This window comes from Natrix helvetica (assembly GCF_964273705.1).
Source record: "Natrix helvetica genome assembly, chromosome: 2".
In the NCBI taxonomy this organism is placed as follows: Eukaryota; Metazoa; Chordata; class Lepidosauria; order Squamata; family Natricidae; genus Natrix; species Natrix helvetica.
Window position 1 is genome coordinate 136,832,511 of NC_138552.1, and position 17,805 is coordinate 136,850,315.

At 38.4% G+C, this 17,805-nt stretch overlaps 1 protein-coding gene across 3 annotated transcripts in view; it reads left to right on the top strand.

Annotated features, from left to right (window-relative positions):
• The first annotated feature begins 560 nt into the window (after positions 1 to 560).
• The window catches only part of GPCPD1 (glycerophosphocholine phosphodiesterase 1), a 67,516-nt gene continuing 50,271 nt past the window's right edge, over positions 561 to 17,805 (top strand). Inside the window, exons 1-5 of one of the 3 annotated variants that reach the window (XM_081942939.1) lie at positions 561 to 929; positions 10,088 to 10,165; positions 13,597 to 13,693; positions 14,158 to 14,235; positions 16,779 to 16,863. In XM_081942939.1, the coding sequence (XP_081799065.1) occupies positions 10,117 to 10,165; positions 13,597 to 13,693; positions 14,158 to 14,235; positions 16,779 to 16,863 (309 nt within the window). In that variant the 5' untranslated portion in view covers positions 561 to 929; positions 10,088 to 10,116. Of the gene's footprint in view, positions 930 to 1,049; positions 1,128 to 10,087; positions 10,166 to 13,596; positions 13,694 to 14,157; positions 14,236 to 16,778; positions 16,864 to 17,805 lie in introns of those variants that run through there. The other 2 variants (XM_081942940.1, XM_081942941.1) reach the window with 2 other exon arrangements.

Sequence of the window (17,805 nt, forward strand, 5' to 3'; positions counted from 1 at the left end):
CAGCAGGCCTGGATTTCTTAATGGGCAAAAAATATCCATCTCTACAAATTTTGGGGTTCTACTTGAGGCTGCTTTTCGCCTTTGTTAATATTTTTCTCCATTTCCTCTTTGGGGAAATATTCTGCCCCTTGATATTTCATTCTCTAGGATGGAGGGGACTTCCCACATTATCAATGACTTAAGTGCTATTCGAGAGCACATCTAGTACCGACCACAAGTCAACAAGAAATATATTTTTAAATGACCTGCCCTTGGGTAAGGGCTGGTGACAGTTCCTTAGAAAATAAACTGCAAGCAACCAAAGAGTTTACTATAGGCCGTTTTGCATGCTTGTGTTGTTTATAAATGGTCTAATAATAAATGTCAACTAGACCAGCAATAGTAGGTGCCACAATAAGAACAGAACTGCCGCTCTCGCATTCCCATCTCTGCTTATTCGGCCACGCGGCCTTGATAGGCCCCACCCCCATTCCCGTTTTCCCGAGAGCGCCCGCGCGCGCTTTTTCCTAAGAAGGGTGTCGCCTTCACGTCGTTCCCCTCCCCTAACTCACTCCGCCCCTCCCACCGCCTTTCCAGACACACATACACACAAACACCCCTCCGCGCGCGGTCTCCCATTGGCCGCCCGCCTCACGTGCTCTTGGTGCCGCTTGTTTTCCTTTCTCGCCGCCCGGCGACGGCGGTTTCAGCCGGGCGGCTGTAACCGGTTTGGGCCGGGAGAAGCTGAGGCGTCAACTGAACAACTGCGCCGCGCCCCCCCCCCCCTTTAATCCCCTCCTCGCGACTGCCGCTGACGTTTAAAGCCGCCCGCTTCCCTGCTGCTGCGGAGGAAGGTGGTTGTGCCCGAGGGAGGAAGCGAGAGCCAACTGGTGCTTTGCCGCATCCGCCCGGCTTCCGTCCGCAGTTCTCGCCCTCCCCTGCCGGCACAGGTTAGTCCCGGTCTTCGGGCGGTGGCGGCAGCGAAACGAGGGGGAAAAGACGAACAGGAGCCCATGTGAAGGGCCGAGGGAGGGGGGAAGGAAAAGAAGCAAATAAGCTCCTCGTGTACCGTAAAGGGTTTTGCCGCCTCTTCCTTTGTCGACACCTCGGGACACTTTTGCATCCCCCTCCCCAGCTGGCTGTTAACGGTACATAATGGAGCTCTTTCCTCCCTCAGCAATGCTATTCTTGGGAGGAAGAGATCACCGTGTCGGGGACGGATGGGTTTACCCCCATTATTTTTCACTCGTGATCTACCGGTTACTCAAAAGAGCCACTGACAAGAATTGACGGGGTTGCTGGGCGCTTGTTGTAAGGAGGCACTTTTACTGAATAAAGCACAATTTACTAGTTGCAGGCTTAAGACAAGATGGCCAGACAAGATGTGATGGCTCTTCGTGTTCTTGACAATCTGACATTGTAGGATGATTAGTTTGCTATATTTCATTTAGACCCCAAACAGTTCTGGAGAATTCAGACTTATGACAAATCCCGGCTTCAAATCGATTTCAGGAAACCTAAAACAATGCCAATTTATATGACAACTACACTAAAGTGAACTGCCCAGCTTGACTAAAGAGCTATGCACAATGAAGGGTAAGACAGTGATGCACGTGTTAGTTATCACAGCCTTTGTATGAACTGGGGAAACAGCTCTAAGCAGACTTATGTGTTCTGGAAAGGAAAAAAAATGAAATAAACAACACATTGAGGAGGAAGTAGCACAAGTAGAATTTGATACTGGCACACAAAGCAATTAAATAAACAGCTTGGGCGTAGATTAATAGATTACTGCACACTATTCAGTTCACTTGAAAGAAAGGCAAGAAATTCTGAGAGTAATAGTTTAATGGGACAAAGATGAGTTCAGAGAAGGGCAGAGAAGATGGTATTTCCACACGTGATTTACTTTATGATATTTTAATGGTTGCTTAATAAAACTATATTTTGGAGACTTCTGCCACTGTATTGACTGGGGGTGTGTGGGGTTTACTTAGTTTTGCAGGTTGTGTGCACAGTGCTACTCTTTCAAGGTCAGTGTTAAATTAGTCTTAACCTTTGGAGCAATTTAAGATAGTGTGTCCTATGTGAGCGTGTTTTGGTTTTACTCAAGTGTACTTCTTGGTTTTGTGAAAACACAGTACTCCTAAAACTAGAGACTTAGACTAGTTAAAAGATGAGGATTTGTTAGAAATGAGGATATTGTATCTTTGATTCTGGATTCATATTTTTTGAAGAAGCTGTGGACTTATAAGCCCAGTAACTGAGAGAAGTTTAGTTGCAGAAATTTAAAAAATATTTCTTCTGGGAAAGGAAAAGCTGTCAGATGGGGAGGAAAGCTCAAGGCTAGCTGATTCTTTGCAGTCCTCCTTTGTGACTTCAGCTGTTGATAGAAAAAGATGAAAAAGGCCAGATGCTTGCACTGGGTAAATGGCATTCCTCTGGGCCTAACACCCCCACTTTTGTTGTTGTTGTTGTTGTTGTTGTTGTTAATAACAGATTCCAGGGAGGAAAAGCCAGGTTTTTTTTTAAAGTGCCTATTGCTCTGATAACAAAAAAAACTGCTTATGAAGAGTTTATGGCTCTGACAACTTTATTCAGCTATTTATTTGCTGTAGCCATTGGAAATTGTATGCCAAACCCATGCATACAATAGTCATTATTTTGAAAATGGAAAAGTCGAGGGAATGTGTGGATAATCTTGGTTGGGAAATGATATCTTTGGCTTCTTTTGAATATTGTTATTTTGAGTTGCTGTTGAAATTCTTGTATAGTACAAGATGGGAGGGGGATATTAAAAGTATCCTACTTTTCTCCAATTGGCCTTTTTCACAATTAGTGTCTAATGCCAGATTCCTTCTAGCAGTCAAGCATATTAGTATTACTCTAGAAGAGAACTATTCTTCAATTAAAGTTTTTTGCTTAGCTTAACCATAATTGGGAATACAGTAGGAGAAGGAGCAAATGAAATAAAAATATTTGGCGGATGTAGCAAATAAAATATATTTGACATCAGTAGGAATCTCTTAATTCAGATTATGGACTGGTGTAAATCCCAACTGAAAGATTGCCAACTTCCCCTTTTCTGACAAGATGTAAAGGGAGATATTAGAGCTCCTATGGTTTTAAGAACTGTGAGAAGAAAACCGAGTACAAAAATAGACATTTGTTTAAAAGAATGTCATAGTCATGTATGTTTTGATCTTGTGTGGGTTCTCTGATTTAATACCCTTTTTTCCATTATGTGTGTATGGATATAGTTATACAACAAATTAAACCAGGGTTAACTAAACTATATTAATTCAAATAATCTGGATTTACAAAGCACTGAGCCATATAGTAACCATAGTCCATACAGTGCAGTAAGCCGCAAATTACCAGACACACTTTATCTTAATATGTTAATACAGCCTATCTGGGAGATGAGTAGAGTTGATTAATATCTGATTTGAACCACAAATTTCAATGTGAAAATTTGCCATGATTGAGTCAACTTGATACCAAAATAATTGCTGCAAATAAATAAAAAACACCCTGCATTTCCACAATATGCTTTACTCATGGTTATCTTAACTGTGGTTTATCTAAACAAATTTTCTAGGTTTCTGCAATATGCTGTAGTATATGAACATATGTATAGTTGGCATAACATGCTGAGCTACAATGTAGTGGTTTGATATTTAACTCAGTGTCATGTAACAGTAGCTTTGATATGTCAGAAGGAAGGTTAAGATGGATTAATTGTCCATGACATACAATTTCCCAATAAAATTACCGTGTTTCCCTGAAAATAAGACAGGGTCTTATTTTCTTTTGACCCCCAAAATAAGCGCTTGGCCTTATTTTCGGAGAGGTCTTATTATTTTTGAGGTGCAGGAAGCAGCAAGTGTGGCCACTTCATGACTGCTGCTGTGTTGCAAATTTTTTGGGGGGAAGACTTATTTTCAGGGGAGGGTTTATTTTAGCACATGCGCTCAAAAGCCCAATTGGGCTTATTATCTGGGGAGGTCTTATTTTCAGGGAATCAGGATAATAGTCTACATGTAAATTTCTACGTATTTTTGGCACCTGAAAATCTAAAAGAAAAAATGGGTTTTTATATTGGATTGAGTGATGGCTTATTCAATCAAGGTTATTCAGATATTTTAATCCATGGAACCTATTTAGCCACCAACCATCTTTATTACGTTCTAGTCATTTCACACATACAGGATACAGTTAAATGTCTTTAATATGTGGAAAGTGTATATAGCCATTTGCAATCAGGAAAGACAAAGCCCTTTTATGATGGCTAGTGCTACAAACAAAATCCTTGGTTTAATTCTAGGCTACAGAGATTTCAGGACAGCTATTAAGATTTGAGCAGTTGTCTGCTCTCTTAGAAGAAAAAACAAACAATGAAAGTTGGTTGGATTGTTTGCACTTTGCAGAGCAAATGGAAAATGATACCAAATCCTCTTGAAAAATTATTACATTCATATGCTTTCTCATTCTCCCAAGTGATTCTAAGTGGCTTACAATAATATAAAAGCCTAAATATAAAAACATTAAAATCAAGATTAAGTTTAAACAATTAAAGGTTAAATCTTATGGTACTATGCTCAATCAACCACCTTCGGCATAACCATCCCTCCTTTGAGGCCCCAGGCCAACCAGAGCCAGATTTTAAGGCTCTTCTGGAAGACCAGAAAGGTGGAGGCAGACCTTGCTTTAGGAGACAGATGTTTCAGAGAATGAAACATGGTAGAGAAGGCTCTTCTCCTTGATCCCATTTGTCATTGAATTGGAAGGATCAGTCAAAGATGACTATATAAAAGTTTTAAATTACTGCACTTGCCATGTTGTATCCATATAGACAAGATCAGGAGATCTAAATTTTAAAGCTTTTGCTGCATGTAGAATCTTGCTTCACTGAGGCAACTGATATGGAACAGCTGTCTGGGAAGAATGGAATTATATTAATGCTCACAAAGCTTTCACTTCTAGTTTGACTATCATATTATACTAAGCCTTAAGTAGCTTTTAAAATGAAACCATCAAAAGATGACTTAGAAATTCTTTCATGAATGAGATCCTTTGTTAAAGATGAACATGCTTTCTCTGAATTATAGGGAAAATAATTGTAATTTTTTTAGGTAACCTGTTTTTTAAAAAAAATACAGTATTGTACATAAATCTAGACTAAAGTTGAACTTATTCTTTTCGTTGGTCCAGTAAATAGCAAGTATTTACTTTTTTATGTAATTGAAACATATTGCCAAAAAACCTAAAACAGTTTACAATCAGTGATACAGTCCCTATCTTATAATATAAAAGATCACATGTGGAAAAAAAAATTTTCAGTAATACAGTGTAACTTACAATATATTCTTAAGTACTCTTGTGTAAAGAGCCGGGCTATGGTGACGTGGACTATTGAGGGAACAACATTCTGATATAAAATATTTTAAAAAGTGAAGTCTCTGATGGTTAATGTCTGGCGGTAAACTTTACACATACACACAGACATAAATTCTTCATGCCAAAAATATGTAAGGGGTGTGTGTGTGTGTGTGTGTGTGTGTGTGTGAGTGTAAGTAATTTTCAGTCCTCCTGGTATGTGGAAATTCCTTTGCTAGCCTGTCTATAATATCTGTCTATCATTTGTGATTTGAGCTCCTTTAGAAACACTAATGAAAGAAGAACTTGTTCTTTCTGTTTACTGCTGCTTTGATATTATAGCTGAGTCTGATCACTTTTTTCCATAACAATTTGGAATGGTTGTTGGAAGTCATCTTTAACTTTCCAGGAAACATCCTCTGAAATCTCATTTCAGACAGATTTCCTTACCTAAACAGAGAAACAGAATGACCACCAGAGGGCAAAAATTCAGAGCAGGAGTAATTTCTGACCTACTGTCAGCTTTCCCATTGAATTTCCTTGTGGAAAGCTGGCAGTGAGCATCCAAAATCTCCCTCCTTCCCTCCCACTTCCCTTCTTTTTCCCCGCTCTTTCTTTTCCTTCCTCTCCCTTTTTTTGTGCTCCTCCCTCCCTCCTTCCCTTCCTTCCCAGAGACAATTAAGTGATTGATGCTGGGTGGAGCACCAGGTAATTGTGTGAGTGGCTAGGAAGCTGTCAAAGAACATCGAAAAAGAGAATCACAGGACTGCAACAGTGCAGTGGCAGCAGCGCTAAAGAAGCAGTAACCCATTAAAAGTGAAGCAGTCACAACTTTCCCAGATTTCATTCCCTAAGTCCCAGTATTCTGTAAGCACATTTGAGGTACCTTGGTTGAAAAGATTTGGCCTTCTGCTTTAACATTTTGCCCACTTAAATATTACAGACACAAGGGATTTAGTAGTGTATAGATAATGGACAGTGTCTTTGTCATTAAAGCCTTCAGTTGTCATCCTGATTAACTATGATAAACCATCCTTTACTTTCTTTACCTAATTACTTCTGCTTAAATTTCAATTCAACCTGCTCTTTCCTAGCCTTAAGCCAAGCAACCATACAGGTACCATATTTTTCAGAGTATAAGAGGCACCAAGATTTTGAAGATGTTAGTTTTTTAAAAAAGTTTTTGCACTCTGCAGACCTCCCAAACCCTCTGCATGCCTCTTTTTTTTGTAAAAAAATGGGGCATGCAGGGAGTTTGAGAGGTCTGCAAAGTGCTCCTGGGGGTGGGAGGGGGAACAAGCAAAAAACGGCCTGTTTTTCGCTCATTTTTGCTCTTCACAGCCCCCAGGAGCACTTTGCAGGCCTCCCAAACCCTCCACACGCCCATTTTTGTGAAGGGGCGGGGTTTGTATTCAGTGTATAAGATACACCTAGATTTTCACCCTCTTTTGTGTGGGGGGGGGGAAGGTGCATTTTATACTCCGAAAAATACGGTAATCCTTGACATACAACCATTTGTTTAGTGACCATTCAAAGTTACAGCAGCTCTGAATAAGGTGACATGACAATGTTTCACATTTATTACTGTTGCAGCATTCCTATGGTTGGGGAGATCAAAATTCAGGCACTTGGCAACTGGCGTGTATGACAGTTGCAGTGTCCCAGAGTCATGTTATTACCTTTTGTGACTTTCTGACAAGCCAAGTCAGTGGGGAAGTCAGATTCACTTAACAACTGTGTTACTAACTTAATAAGTACAGTGATTCTATTTAACAACTATGGCAAGAAAAGTCATTAAAATGGGGCATAAATCACTTAACTGTCTTGCTTAGCAATGGAAATTTTGTCTCAATGGTGGTCATAAGTCAAGGACTTCCTGTAGTTGCTGCTGTAGATTTCATGGGGCATCCGATGGTGTGCTGTATTTCTTTTCTTGTTAAAGACAATGTATCCTAAGTACATGGTTGTTTATTGTTATCAATGTATGACTATCTCTGTTGTAAACAAGACAGAGACTTAAGTCAATAGAATTCAAATAACTCACAAATGGATTTTCCTTAGCTAAGCCATGTAAGGTGATTGTATCTCATATAATTGTAACATTGATGCTTTATTAATTCACAGTAGTAAATTTCATGCAAAGTCATTGCTTACTGTGTATTCCACAAAGATGAAATGCATATTATGACATGTTCTACTGGCTTTCTGCAATGCTCAAAGCTGAAGGTCGGTGAATTCTGCATTGCAGATTAAAGCAAACTATGAGAAGAAGAAGCATATACAGACAAGAGGATGTCCACAGGAAAAAGAATTTTTGCAGTAATAGATGCTTTAGTTACTATTACATTAAATATTTTATATTGGGTTAGGATTTGACTGTAAATAATATACTTGAATGTTGGTATATAGTTTCTTCTATGTGGGGCTTTCACACTCTGATAGATCTATATAAGTTGCAAGTTTGTTTATATATCTATTTCCCAAAAGAATGAAATATTTGAAGACTGCTGTGCAATAATGTAAAGGAAAATAAGCATATTATACAGTTACTGAGATTGTGATTTAAAGTAATGGTTTGTCAGAGCTTATCCCATATACTGGATACCCAACTTCCTGGTCCTTTGAATATGCAGTATATCCTGAGTGTAAAGAAGTGTGTAAGTCTCTGTCCAAGACTGTGTTAGCCAGTCATATAGAAGAGAAAGAGCTTCCTTTGACTCTTGATGTCAGTAAATTAATAGATCGAGCCAGGAATGTTGACTGTTCATCTTGGGTTTATTAATAGTGAAATTAAAGAATCAAACAATTTAATTCTAAATAAATTAGATTCATGGTGTCTTAAGTCATAACGTAGTTGCTTTAGTTTTAGTTTAACCTACTGTATGAATGATTGAATTTAGGCGTGTTAGATGTGATTTAGTCAGTAAATCGTGGTGAAACTGTGATTTCATATTAAGTTTCACCATAATTTACATGAAATATAATTATTATAAATATAAATATAGTTCAGTTGTAGTTTCAGCCATTATGGTTTGTAAATAATGTATGATTTAACATCATGAATGAACCAGATCACTATGACTTGTTCAATAACTCTTGATTAAAACAAACTAAAACATAGTATATATATTATGTAAAGTAAACATCTGTACCAGTCAGAAGAGGCTTGATTAATATATGTCATCAAGTCAGTATAGGTAGTCCTCAACATACAACCATTTGTTTAGTGATTGTTCAAGTTACAATAGTACTGGACATGACTATTTTTCACACGACTGTTGCAGCATCTTCATGTTGATGTGATCACAATTCAGACGCTTGGCAACTGATCCATAATTATGATGATTGCAGTGTCCCTGGGTCAATGGATCACCTTTTGCCACCTTCTGACAAGCAAAGTCAATGAGTAAGCCAGATCCACTTAACAATCTTATTCTAATTTAACAACTGCAGTGATTCACTTAATAACTGTGGCAAAAGTCATAAAATGAAGCAAAACTCAACATCTCACTTAGCAACAGAAATTTTGGGTTCAGTTGTGGTCATAGGTCAAAGACTACCTGTATTGACTCTTATCAACCTCACAGCTAGGTAGTTAGAGGCTTAAGATTGGAGAAGACTCCTGAGAAGACGCAAGTAAATTAACAAAAGGATTACTGAACAAATCAATCCAAGTTCTCATGTGTTGCACAAATGAACAAGCTCAGCTTATCCTACTTCAGATACATTATGCATAGACTTAACTCTGAAAATGTCTGTAGTGTTGGAAAAGATGGAAGAAAACAGCAAGTGGGTGGACTCAGTTACATTGACAATCAGTGCACCATTGAAGGGATAGATGGAGAAAATCTATGGCTACTAGCAGTTGGAAAAAAGATTTGGTGGCACATAATCAAATTCACTTTTTACTCTTTCTTTAAAATGGTATTTCTTGGCTTGAAATCATTTCTACTTAAAGGAAGTTTGCTCCTTTTCTATGCAGGTAGTCCTCAACCTATGACCACAATTGAACCCAAAATTATGTTGTTAAAATTATGTTGTTAAGTGAGAATTTGTTAAGTGAGATTCACTTTGTTTTATGATCTTTTTTGCCACAGTTGTTAAGTGAATCACTGCAGGTGATCAATTAATAACCTGGTTCGTAAGTGAATCTGACTTCCCCATTGACTTTGCTTGTCAGAAGGTTGCAAAAAGGGATCACATAACCCTGGGGCACTGCAATGGTCATAAATAGGAACCAGTTGTGAAGTATCTGAATTTTGATCATAGATAGATGCTGCAAAGATAACTGTGAAAAACGCTTCATTGGGAAAAGGTGGGCATAGCTTCAATAATTTGTGCACTACTCCACAGTCTTGAAAAAAATAGTTGGCTTTTAAATATCTTAGTATATGCTTCATTTGAAGAATTACTCAATTCTTTTTGAATATTTCAATTTGGTTTCATAGAACCTCATCTCTAGTTTGCCAATAGTTATTATCAATGTGGCAGATTGCAGAACTGCTTCCCTCCCCTTGCAGAGAAATTTAACATTTGGCTTTGTTTTGATGTGCACTAAATAACATTTTTTTCCTTTGAAATTCAAAGTACATGACTTACCCACTACACCTTTTTTACCCTGTTTTTATTATTTTGGCTTGTATTGCAATTTTAATCGGGGTTCTTTCTTGAAAGAATGTGTGCAGATAAATGAAATAATAACATGATGGTTTCTTCTGTTTCTCAACAGATTACTACACTCTTTGAAAATAATTGAAGATGGCACCTTGTCAGGTTACCTTTCAAATAAGAGGAATATCTCCACCAGGTACAAAATAGTTTTTAGTGCAGACTTGCAATAGAATTGAAAGTTAAATTTCTAAGTAACAAATTATATTCAGGTAGTTGTAGATGGGATTTTTGGAAATTTTCATTTGTTACATTTTGTAGGTATGCTTGGCATTTAATGAGTATTTACTGTATGTAAAAACTTATTTTTAATGACCAAGATAAGTTTCCTTAGTTCAAATATACTATTTCCAAATATTATGCCTTCAAATATTTCTATGATTATGTCTTGTAAGTATATGAAAACTTGAATTTCTATATTTAATGTTCAGACCAATTTATCATCTACATTTCTTGCTTGTACTATCATTCTGTGTCCATGATGGCAAACCTATAGCAAGTATGCCACAAGTGGCACACAGAGCCTTCTCTGTGGGCATGGGAGCCGTCACACCAGCTCACCTCTATCGAGCATGCGTGCACGCCTCCCGCTGGTCAGCTGATTTTCAGGTCTCTGTCGTGCATAGGCAGGGAGTGGGGTGCATGCAGGAGGGGCGGAGGGAGCACGGGGTTTTGCGGTGGTCCCCCCCTGTGGCCCGTTTCTGCTCCCAGGAGGCTGCAGGGAGGCCTACTAGGCCTAAAACGGGGCACCGGGGTGGGGTGGGGGTGTCACACATGCACGGGGGTGGGGGTGTCGTATGCGTATTGCATTATGTATATATGTTGTCTAATTATGTAACTGATCCCTTTCAAAACTTCCTAAGATAGCATATTCAGAAATATTTCATAACAAATCCCCTAGCACAGCAGTTTTCAACCTGTGGGTCGCGACCCCTTTGGGGGTTGAACGACCTTTTCACAGGGTCACCTAAGACCACCGGAAAACACATATTTTCTATGGTCTTAGGAACGACGTAGACCGAGCTCAAAACTACAGCTCCCGACATCCCCTTCTGAGCCAGGAAAAGAAAGACTGGGTGTCAGCTGGCTGCTCCTGCTCAGCAAAGCTTCTGATATGCTTTGGGAGAGCCGCTCTGAGCCACAAGCGCTGAGCGGTCGCCCCTTCTTTCCTAGAAAGGGAGCCTCGGTTGGTCACGGTAGCCCCTGATGGCCCGGCGAAGATCTCGGGTGAGAAGAGCGGGCAATGAAGGGAGCAGGGCTGGGACCGATTCCATTAATCTGCTGGGCTCCTGCTCTTTCTTTGGCCAAGTCAGGAAGGAGAAGCAGCCGCCTCTATTGGGAGGCGTGTTGGTTGCTTCGCCCTGCTCGGTGAGGGGCAAGCCGGATTGGCGATGGCTGTTTGGCGCGGCATTTTGTTTTTCACAAGTCGCCTCTGCCATCTTACGGAATATTCCGCGCCAAGCGGCCAAGGGAAGCATCTTCACTGCTTTCCCTTCAGTCTGCCCCAGCAACCAAGAGGGAAGAGGAACCGTCGTGGTGGCAAGGGGATTGTGCCAGCTTCCCCCTTTGAGGTTCTTGGGCCAGGCAGCGGGTTTTAACTTCAAACTAGGGAAGTGAGGATCCAGGGCTGCAGCCCGCTGAGTCTCAAAGGAGGCGCCCTCGTACTTTGCTTACTTTGCTGCATGAATTTAATCTGTAACTTTGCACGATGCTCGAGTATGGGTTTTGAATCCAGTTGGGTCAGTGTCCTAATTCATATTCAGTTAATTATTGCTTTTCTATCCCCTCTTCCTTCTGAAAGCTTAGAGTGCCTGGCCTGGGGATCGCCATTCAAATAGCAACCTCTGAGGAAGGCCAATATGAGTGTTATCAGCCCCAAGTCAGCTACTTTCTGGTCTCTTCAGCCCAAGCCATAATCAATATTAATTCTTGCCTTAGCCCTGTATTCATATATTGCACTAGCGATGAATCAAACTACTGTTGGGTTCGTGGCAAACGGAATTATAAACTATATAATTTGTTATGTAGTCATGTACTATGGTGGCTAAGTACACTGTGAGCCATAATGATTTTGATATTGGCTGAACTCATTCAATATGTTGGTGACAATAGAATTATTATTACATGGAAGAGATTTTGCAATTGTTTGTGATGAGTTTTAAAAGGATAGCCTTCTAAGCTTATAAAGAAATTTCCAGAAAGCCTTCTGACTTTCTTCTAGTTACATACATTTAGTTTATACAGTATGTGAGTGACCTGTGAAAAGGGCCAGTTACATCTGTTGATGCTGTGCAGCTGAAGTTCAACTCCTCTTGAATCTGAGTGGTTTCATTTTCCAGAAGTCATAAAATTCTTCACAGTGGGCCTTTCAGACTTTTTATGAAAATCGTCTTTTCTGTCGTTAATCAGATGCAATGACGTGGCAAAATATCTCAATTTGATTGTTGGATTTTTCACTGTGTAAATGCAAATGTGAACTCTTACTAGTGGTTGGACTCAAAATGGGTCTTTAATTAATTATGTTCAATTTGTAATAATGAAAATACATCCTACAATCGGATATTTACATTATGATTCATAACAGTAGCAAAATTACAATTATGAAGTAGCAACGAAAATAATTTTATGGATGGGGGTCACCACAACATGAGGAACTGTATTAAAGGGTCTTGGCATTGGGAAGGTTGAGAACCACTGCCCTAGCATCTAGCAAGTTGTGGATGCCTTAGATTAGAGGCAACTGACTTTTTTTTAGCCTAGAACATATGAGCTTTAAATGTTTTTACAGAACATAGTGATGTTCATAGTATTAAAAAAAAACACCACTCTTGTGCTCCCAAGTGCAATAGCCATATAATGCCAATACATGTACCAGTAATCCTAATGTATCTCAGTAAAATCTTTACAGCAAAATTCAGACAAAATTATGAATTTTCTGTTCTGCTGTGTGCGCTTTTAGTGCTATTATTTATTTAAGATGGGATGTGAATTAGGTATGTGCAAATAGTGCAGAACACAGTTCAAACAAGCTTCTTCAATAATCTGATTAATTTTCAGCATGGAATGTTTTTTTCTCTCAGTCCACGTGAGTGGAGATATTCTGCTCATTTACTTAGATGTGAATATATTTGAATTTGAAATAATGAAATAATGTGAATTATTTTGAATTTGAAATAATGTTTTAAACTGAAAACAGAACTGGTTTGTGTGCAAAGCACTTAAGTGCACTTCCAAAATAATAATAATTTAAAATGATAGGAAACAGCTATTTTGTGTGTAAACGGGGCATTTCAAAATAATGTTTTAAAGTAGTTGTACTTTGGATGTAATGATTATATGGTGAAGGAAAAAGCAACTATATTATAGTGTTTAAAATAAAACAAATATGACAAAAATAAGAACTTAGTCAAAAATGTAATAACTCTGAAATTCAATCATTAAGCTTATTTAGATCAGATATCAGTACAGGTTGTATCATTTTGCTTCAGTATATATTATTTGTTATTTGTGTTAGTCTGAATACTCAATATTTAAACCTTTATCATTTATTTTCTGGCACTTCTTTTCTAGGAGAGGTTTTGGGTATATGTGGAAGCTGTTATTCTCTAGGAAACTGGAATCCGCAGTGTGCAGTAATCCTTCACCCAGAAGATGAGGCTGGTGATACGTAAGTTCTTTTCAGTAGTACATTAAAACCCAATAATAACTGTAACAGTAGTCTGGGTAATATTAAGTGTATTTGATCGTGTCATTTATTTCACTTGTATCAAATTCCATTGTTCTTAGCTGATTTTACATGCCTAAAAGTTGAGGATTATTTGATTGATTTTTAAATTTATTTCCCACCTTTTTTATACTTCAAGGCAGCATGTATGATGTCACCATCTCCTGTTTTCCCCACAGTTAACACCTTGTGAGAAGGGTTTGCCCAAAGACACATAGACACATAGATTGTTTTCATACTTAAAGAAGGACAAGACTGAGAATTCACCATCTCCTGGTTTCTAGTTCAGCACCTTACTTACTACAACAAATTGGGCCTCATGTATTTATTGCATTTGTATCCACCTTTTCTGTATGAGTGCTCAGGTGTTACACATGGGGGTCTCTCTCTCTCATTTTATTCCCCAGTAGATACATTGGACTGAAACAACCTGGTAGATACATTGGATTGAAACAACCCGGTAGATACATTGGACTGAAAAAAATGTAAGTGGCCCAAAGTCACTATCTGTAGTCAAGTGAAGACCTGAACTCTCCAGATTTCAGTCCAGTTCTTTGACTACAATCACTAATCTGACAGCATAACATAGTTGTGTAGCCAAAGTATTTAATTGGCTTGTTGACATATTTGATGTCCTGAGTATTCATAGGGGCACAACCACAGTATGCCTAAGGTTTAAAAACAGATTTCCCCGGATCCATTTTTATAACACATGTTAAATTTCTAAGTACACCTCTCTGTTATCTTTATTATAAATTGAAATTTCACATGTCTGCAACTAATTTTGGAAAGTGGAACCCAGAATGAGAAATAACATGAGACTCCTTCCCCATCCCCACTTGTTTGTAATTACTAAGAAATAACAGAAGTTGGTACAGAGGAATGAAAGAACCACGATATGCTTACATTAACTATGCCAGCAGCTGGAAGGTGTAATGGAATAAGGTGAAATGTTTCCCATGGTCCACACATTTCCTTAGCCCTGTACTAAAGGACCAAACTGATGGGAGAACAATAGTTCAGTCCACTGTGGATTAGCAGGGCATCCCAAGTAATCATTATATTACTTAAAAGCACACCTTTACAATGTGGTCTTACTGTTAATTTCATATTTTCTTTTGCATTACTATTATCCTCATTTTACCTAAATAGCTTGCATAATTGGGGGAGTAAGAAATGCTGTTTTGCAAAAATTTGAACTTTCTGATTAATTTTCAGCATGGAATGTTTTTTTCTCTCAGTCCAAGTGAGTGGAGATATTCTGCTCATTTACTTAGATGTGATTATATTGTAATAAATTGTATTATAGCCTGGTTGGTCATAGGCATTCATCAGCCCAGTTAATACAACATTGGGATAGTTGTTAAATACTGTTAAAGCAGTATTATTGTCATAAATGAAACCTTTGAATAAGTTGCATTCCAATAAGGTTAATCTCTAATTGGGAAATGCATTCTAGTTGGCAATTGATGCACAATTGCACATGCTCTTTTTAAAAATTTTCTCTACACCTTTCAATGCAGTATAGTAGCCTGCTTAGGAAAATACATTGTTTTTTCTAAGAATGAGTCATTTTCAGAGGACTTTTGAAATGGATCCAAGAGTTATTATATATTGACCATTCTTAGTTTATATTTGAGTAAAAATATTGTAAAAGTCAAGATTGTTACCTAAAAAATTCTTTCACATTCATTAGATTTCATAGATCTTTTTAAAATGTAAACAGCTGTTTGTTTGTTTGTTTTCACTGTTTAGGAGCTTTACTAGAACATGCAAGCGACTTAAATGCCTCTTTTAAAAAATCCTGAACAATGTGCTAGGGCAGTGGTTGGCAAGCCGCGGCTCGCGAGCCACACGCGGCTCTTTACACATTTTAATGCGGCTCTTCTGTGTGCTGGGCACCCGCTCCCCTCCCTCCTCTCGGGCACTTCAAAACAAGCGCCCCTTTCCCTTTTTTCTTTTCGACCCACAATGATTAGGGAGGATCCTGAAGTCGGGCGGGGACGAGAAGCGAGGAGGCAGAAAAAGAAACGGAGGCTAAGGAGCTTCCCCCCGCCCCCTCCCAGCAAAAATCTAACCGGGGAGCCGGGCGGGCAGTAGCAAATTAGCTGATCATGCGTGATCGGCTAATTTGCTACTGCCCGCCCGGCTCCCCGGTTAGATATTTGCTGGGAGGGGGCGGGGGGGAAGCTCCTTGGCCTCCGTCTCTTTTTCTCCCTCCTCGCTTCTTGGGGCTCCACCAATGGGGGAGTTTTAAGAGGTAACAATTGGCTGTTTTAAGACTGGTGGACTTCAATTCTCAGAATTCTGGGCGTTGAAGTCCACCAGTCCTAAGAGCCAATTTTGCAGATCCCTGGGCTAATATGATTGATGCCCTTGGTGGACTTCAATTCTCAGAATTCAGGGAGTTGAAGTCCACAAGTCTTCAAGCTGTCAGGTTTGAAGACCCTGGGTTTTTTTTTTCTAAAGGGTTGGTGGTGCAAGGGTCTTGCAACTTGACAGCTTTAAGACTTGCATGCTTCAATGCCAGAGTTCCTGAGCCAACATGACTGGAGGAGGAATTCTGGGAGTTGAAGTCCACAAGTGTTAAAGCTGTCAGGTTTGAAGACCCCTTGGGGTTTTTTTCCTAAAGAGTTAGGGATGCAAGGATCTTGTAACTTGACAGCTTTAAAACTTGCGTGCTTCAAATGCCAGAGTTTATTGAAACTAAAAACAGTGTACCATCCTATGTATTTTCGGTTTTAAAAATGTGGCTCTCAAAATAAATTTCAATCGTGGTTTTGGCGAGATTTGGCTCAGTTGAAAAAAAAGGTTGCCCACCACTGTGCTAGGGTACTGGATTAATTTTTATGTTCTGTTTAACCTATAGAGGTAATTAAAAGCTATGATCTCTATTAAAGGAAAAGGTAATAGAAAGGTTTTTAAATCCCATTGTGCATGCATGTGTATATACACTTATACAGCCAGTGGTTTTTATGTGTTGTTATTTAACTTTCCTATATTTTTTAAAATATATATTTTTCTGCAGTCTGGTGTGGAAAGCTACAGTTGATCTTCCCAGTGGAAAGAATATTACATATCGATATTTTCAAGGAAGCTTCTTAGAACCCAAGGTACATATACATCAATGAACTTCAATTAAACGTCTTGGCTATTTGATGGTAACATGTTTAAAAATAAAGTAATCTACAGGCACTTCCAGATTTATGTAGCTATTCCAAAAATATTGTTTACTTCAATTTTTGAACAAGTCAGAATTGCACCATCTGTCCAAAAACTGAAGTATATTCACAGGAATCTGAGGTTGGAAGTTTGGTGGTGGATAATGAGGGACTTAATTGCTAATTAATTTTCAAACCTTGAAAACTTTACATATGGCTTATGAAGACATTCGTTCCAAGTCAAATTTATATGTCAAGTGTTGCATAACTCTGGGGATGTCTGTACTTAATAGTCAGCTAATGAAATTCAAATATCCTGCCAGCACTCTTTTTAAATCCACATTTTTTTACACAAAAAGTATTTTAGATAAGCATAAAATCTGTATGGCAAATGAAATGCATGTATTTTTTGTATAGATAGCAATGATAATTGATCCATTCTTCTCAATCCATATACATTGATCCAAATAAATACTTGTGAGGAATGCAAAGAATTAGTATATTCTATGCTTTTCTTATTCAGTTGTTTTCTGTGTAGAGCATAAGTAGTCTAAGAAAAAATATCAAACTTAATGGTAACTTCAAAACACCTTGTTGCTGATAACTTAAATTTGAATATAAAGTATTAAATATGGCACTCTCAACTTTTTTCAAAATAGAAAATAGAAATTCTGTTTGAAGGACATGCTAGAAATAGATAATGACATAGAGAAGGCAGGAAATCCATAAGTTAGAACTCTTGCCAAATCAATTCATTATTGTCATCATTTTGTTAATCACTTACAGTATAAATGATAAGATAACCATTAAAATCATTTAAACATTGGTAGATCTAATGTAATAAGATATACCCCCTTATAATACATGCAAACTTCACAATATGTATTGGTAAGT